Source organism: Eumetopias jubatus, unplaced genomic scaffold (genome assembly GCF_037043125.1).
Source record: "Eumetopias jubatus isolate StellerSeaLion01/CBP00866 unplaced genomic scaffold, mEumJub1_p1.0 scaffold_5, whole genome shotgun sequence".
NCBI lineage: Eukaryota > Metazoa > Chordata > Mammalia > Carnivora > Otariidae > Eumetopias > Eumetopias jubatus.
The window spans coordinates 118,618,638-118,624,688 of NW_028274811.1; the positions used below are offsets into that span (position 1 = coordinate 118,618,638).

The following is a 6,051-nucleotide window of genomic DNA, read 5'->3' on the forward strand; positions in this document are numbered from 1 at the left end:
TTCACCATAATGTGCCAATTATAAATTTATAATATGGTATTAGTACCTTTGTGACCAACAGGAATTTAATTTGGGTATAGTGCTGAAAATACTTCCTTTTACCACATTGTTTAAAGTAGCCAGAAAATTCCATGGTGTGATAATATGCTTTATGTTTAAATATAATAAAGATTCATCTTTCTACCTATACCAGTACACACACACAAACGTGAACATTCCACAATACTACTTATTAAATTTACATGTTTACCAGCATGAACAACAACATAAGTGGTTGCTTCAGTGGCATTTCCTAAAATGCTATCTTCCCAGATTGGTTCAGATGTGCTTCTTAATACTTCCAGAATGCCCACAGTCTGTATTATTGTTCTTACCAGACTGCATTTAAATGAACTCTCAATTAAGATGAACTCTTTTTTAAAAAATCATCAGTATATAAGTAACACAAAAGTAGACATTCTGTTTGATTCATATTTCCAGCCCTAACATCAAATACATAATGCCCACCACAACATTTATTCACCATGTTTATCAACATGAACTGAACTTACTTAAATAAGTTCAGAAGAGCGTGAATTTAGGCCCCTTTCAATAATTATTTTGCTGTTATTTCCTTACATTAGGAAACTGCTTTTCAGAAATATTTCTGCCATTTCTTTTTTCAAATTGAAAAAATTTGAAACTAAATTTTTAAAATATTTTTAATTTTTTTAAAAAATCAAAATCTATAGAGTTGAATTAATAAATTTAGGGAAATGAAATAGAAGATTGTCACTTGTAGATTTATTTAAGGAGCAAATAAGGGAATCCAAATTTGCAAATGTTTGCTTACTATATTTTGGAAATCTAATTCTCAAAAAAGAATTTTTCTTAGAAATTACTGAAATAGAAAGCCTCTCTGTGCATTTGGAATGTAATTTTCTATACCAATCTCATTGGGAGTATGAGAACTACATAAAGCATGCCTGAAATGCATTCCTCAGAACCTGTGGTCCAGTTTTTCTTGATCATAGGACTTTCTAGGCCAGTGTTTGGTTCACTTTGGTTTCTATCTATATCATATGATCTGCTTTTTGCCTTCCAAACTTCATAAAAATCTTGTCTGATTACAGTTTCTTCCAGTATTCAACTCCATTGTGGATTTATGATTCCCTTTTCTACATTTTAATTATTATTTCAGATGCATTGGAATGAGGGCTGAAAGATAGATAACTCCGTGTCAGCTTTCCATTTGAACTACAGTCTTTAACTGTTTAACAATAAATATCATTTTAAGGTTGAGTATTGTCGATTGGAAATTATTGTCAGAAGGAATTTACTGATAAAATAGAAAATGCTGCCAATCATTGGTTGATCACACCATGAGACTTTTTTTTTAAATTGTGGGTCTTAGTGGCCTTTGAAAGTAAACTACCAAACAAATCTTCCCTTCTTGTATTTATAGAGATTTGCTTGCTGACCAAGGGCCGCCGCACTGCCAGTGTTCGAGCCGATACATATTGTCGTCTTTATTCACTTTCTGTGGACAATTTCAATGAGGTCCTGGAGGAATATCCAATGATGAGGCGAGCCTTCGAGACCGTTGCCATTGACCGACTAGATCGGATAGGTACTCTCTTCAGTTTTCTAACTTTTTTGTGTACAACTTAGTTATACTTTAGTGGACTGATATATGTTTGCAATCATAAGTCCTAAATGCTATAATAGGTTGCCTATTAATTAGCATAGAACTAGCAGTTAGCTCTAGCCCTATTTCTACTATCTAACTTTCTCTTCTAAGTATTCTGGGTTTATTTAATCATCTCTATTTTTACTAGCTGCTCAGTCTGATTTCCCCAGTGATGTCAAAACAATTTGAATCTTCAGGTAAAAAACAATGATAAAAATTTTAGGTAGCACTAAAATAGAACTAAAAATATAATAGTATGAGTCTACATTACAAACCAAATAATTTTACTACAAGGTTTAAAAATTTTTATGTATCAACTTTACATTTTTAGCTTTATATTGAGAACTGAAAACTTGTAGATTTTATTTGTCTGAGTAGAAACTTCTGGAAACGTTTGTAATACAGACTCATGCAGGAAAAGCCTTCCTAGAAGTGCCCGACATAGATGCTTTACTTTGTAAACATCAACTTATTTTACAGTCTTCTCTGCTCTCCAATAAGAATATATAAATTAGACCTTATTAGTTACACTAGTTAAAAGATCTGAAGAATTGCTATAGTAAAGTTAGAACAGATTGGCTTGCCATTCGCTTCCCAAGATACGCTGGAACATTCTGATGTCAGAAGGTGGTATGCATTCATTTTCTATACCTAAATCCTCTTTCCCCACCCTACCACGCTCTGCCTCCTTTCCTTGCTTAACTGTACTCCATCTTCATAACCTGGGTTTAGACATCACTACCCTGTAGAAATCTTGTGTGACCTCCTGCCGGCTCCTAGGCTGAGTATCCTGGGTATGTTCTCCCATCCCCCTAGGAAATTCCTCCATCACAATACTGCTTTTATCATTGCAATTGCTCTAACGATGCTAAGATTTGTGAATGTAGAGATCATGTCTAATTCACTATTACATTCACAGTACCTAGTACACAATGAATATTCTTGAAGAGAGCTGGTAGGGAGGGATGAGGGAATCAATGATCTCAAAGGATATGGGGTTGGGATCACTTGTAAGTAAACAAGTCCTTCATTCTTATTAAAGGTAAGGACCATTGATTGATGTAGTCTTATGTCAGCTTTTCTTACGCACTCTGTCTTTCTTTCCCTGCTACAGAGTGGGATGACAGATGCATTAGGCTCTAAAATTAGGTTAGGAGAAGTAAAGGTAGTATTTGGACATTATCATTAGACATAAGACACATATTAGAAATTCATACTGACAATTTAGACACGTAATAGGACATAGTGTTGAGAGAGACAGTGCCCAAAAAAGTGGGTATTCTGAAAGCATCTTTATTTAATTTGAAAATAATTTGCCTTTTTGTGGTATGTGAGTGCTCATGGTAGAGCTAGAGACTAATTTCTGAGCACATGCGTTTTTTTCCTAAGCCAGCTAGACATTTTCAGAGAAAGCGTTAAAATCAGGGTATTTTAATAGAGAATTTCTGTTAATCTGATCAGCTTCACTCTCGTCTAACTTATTCCAATTAATTTTTATAAGAAAGTTTGCATGAAATGGTTTGCAATCAATAAACCAGGCAATAAAATTGCAAATAAGCACCAAGCATTTGCAGTTTTGATCCTTATAAAATTCTAACAGTGCATTAAAAAGTATAATATTTCTCCATAAGTTCACAGATATTTACATTACAAAACGTTGACTATTCACATGATCACAAAAAAGTATTATCTTTCTCCATTCTGTGGCTATTGCTTATACATGTAAGACCATATTTAGTTAAGGCAATATGCTAAATAAGCATTTATATTTATTACAGATATAGGAGCTTTTGTTCTTGAGAAAATTAGAACAGTTCTATAAGGAGAGACAAACATTTATTTCGGCAGTCATTTAAAATGATAGTTTTCCAGCATCCAAGTAAATTATAACATAGATTTCCATTAAAAAGTATTCCTTCTAACTCTAACTTCATTTAGCAATATGGCAAGTTGATTCACTTTTCAGTTACGATATTTATCTGGGGATTATTTTATCAATGATGTCACCAAAAGTCACTAATTTCCCCCTCTTTCATCAATCTAATTTTGATTCTATTGTCATCCTGCCAGAGAATGTCTACTTATTGCAAACCACTCCAAAGACAATGACAGGAAGGAGAGGTAACGCTTACTGAGGTTCTAAAGGGAGCTGAGAACCTGCCATACACTGTGCCCCTTAATCCTCACAAAGACCTTTCAGAAAAGGAAAGATTATGAAATGGTTCTCCACCTGGCCGTGCATAAAAATCCTCTGAGGAAATACACTTTTAAAGTACTGAAATCTGGACCCCATGTCTGGTTATTCTGGTTTAATTAATAGGGTTCAGATGAAAATCAGTATTTTTCAAAGCTTCAGAGAAGAGAAGACTATGAATGTATGGTGGAGGATTACTGGTATAAGGCACTGGTCAGAGGCAAAGGACTTGCCACAGGGCTCCTCAGATTTGCACGTGAGAATCTCCTGAGGATCTTAGTAAGATGCAGCATCTTGGTCAGCAAGTAGGAGGGGGCTTAAGAGACTGCATTTCTAGAAGGCACTCACGTGATACAGATGCATGCCGCTGGTAAGAATCTGCCATCATATTTGCTGTTTTCCTTCCCCAGTCCTGTTTCTTTTTAACCAGTCTCTCTTGGGCATTGTTCTAACCTTCCTATGTCCCGTTCTCCTTCTGAGTGAAACAGGCTTCTAAACACATCCACCTCTAAGAGTGGAGGATTAAATAAAATAAGTCTACCTAAAGCCTTTTGTAGACTAGCTGTCACATAGTAAGTGTTCTATTGTCCTTTACTGGAAAAAAAAAAAAAAGTAGCTTTAAACTTAAATTTTGATTCCAGATCCATCCTGATCCAAATGCCCTTTCTTCTCCCACTCTTCTAAGTAGCCCTCAGGTCAGATATCTCCCTTTCTTCTGTAAGATGGCTTTTGCCACATTACAGACTTTTCAACTTGACTTGCACAGAAGGTAAGATTTCCCAGGGAGCTACAGGAAGTGTGAAAGGCAGGAGCCATCTTTCCGTTCGCGTCTAAAGGTGAGTACTTGGCTTTTAAGCGTCTTCCGTGAAACACGGGCATACTTCCGTTTCCAGGGCCACTCTCCCCTGGGCTCGTCACCCGTCATCTGTAGGCTTTCTCAGTGGCTCCCTCTCTTTCGCTGACAGGAAAGAAAAATTCCATTCTTCTGCAAAAGTTCCAGAAGGATCTGAACACTGGCGTCTTCAACAATCAGGAGAATGAGATCCTGAAGCAGATCGTGAAGCATGACCGCGAGATGGTGCAGGCAATCGCGCCAATCAGTTATCCCCAAATGACAGCCTTGAATTCCACCTCCTCCACCACGACTCCGACCTCCCGCATGAGGACACAGTCTCCGCCGGTGTACACAGCCACCAGTCTGTCCCACGGCAACCTGCATTCCCCCAGCCCCAGCACACAGACCCCCCAGCCGTCCGCCATCCTATCGCCCTGCTCCTACACCACTGCAGTCTGCAGCCCTCCCGTACAGAGCCCGCTGGCCACTCGAACTTTCCACTATGCCTCCCCTACTGCCTCCCAGCTGTCACTCACACAGCAGCAGCTCCAGCAGTCCCCGCAGCCCCCACAGCCGCCCCCGCAGCCACAGACGCCCGGCGGCTCCACGCCGAAAAACGACGTGCACAGGAGCACGCAGGCGCTCCACAACACCAGCCTGACCCGAGAAGTCCGGCCCCTGTCGGCCTCGCAGCCCTCGCTGCCCCATGAGGTTTCCACTCTCATTTCCAGACCTCATCCCACTGTGGGCGAGTCCCTGGCCTCCATCCCTCAACCCGTGACCGCCGTTCATGGCCCGGGCCTCCAGGCGGGGGGCAGGGGCACCGTCCCCCAGCGAGTCACCCTGTTCCGACAGATGTCCTCCGGAGCCATTCCCCCTAACCGCGGAACCCCTCCCGCACCCCCTCCACCAGCAGCTGCTCTTCCGAGAGAGTCTTCCTCAGTCTTAACTACAGACCCAGAGGCAGAAAAGCCACGATTTGCTTCAAATTTATGATCCCTGCTGATTGTCAAAGCAGAAAGAAATACTCTAATAAACTGAGCATCTTCTCAGACCTTATTTTATTCTATCTCCTGATAGATTCCTATAGCCTACTACGAAGAGATATTTTAGACAGCTCTGGCCTACATGCAAAATGTAAAATATATAAATATATATCTACCATTAAATATCTATCTAAATTCCCAAGAGAAGTTCAAAAGACCTGTTTAGCATTCAGTGTTATATGTCTTCCTTTCTTTAAATCATTAAAGGATTTAAAATGTTGTTGTAAGATCATTTATTTTTAACCTACTTTTACTGAATTCCTTTGATATATGTATTTCTCTAACTTTAGGAAGAGTTCTTGGATTC

The 6,051-nt window shown here is 39.1% G+C and overlaps 1 protein-coding gene across 1 annotated transcript in view; it reads left to right on the forward strand.

The window, feature by feature from the left end:
• HCN1 (hyperpolarization activated cyclic nucleotide gated potassium channel 1) overlaps positions 1-5,694 on the forward strand; it is a 401,226-nt gene extending 395,532 nt beyond the window's left edge. Inside the window, exons 7-8 of the mRNA XM_028098094.1 lie at positions 1,445-1,609; positions 4,829-5,694. Of these exons, the coding sequence (XP_027953895.1) occupies positions 1,445-1,609; positions 4,829-5,694 (1,031 nt within the window). The remainder of the gene's footprint in view (positions 1-1,444; positions 1,610-4,828) is intronic.
• Positions 5,695-6,051: the final 357 nt, after the last annotated feature.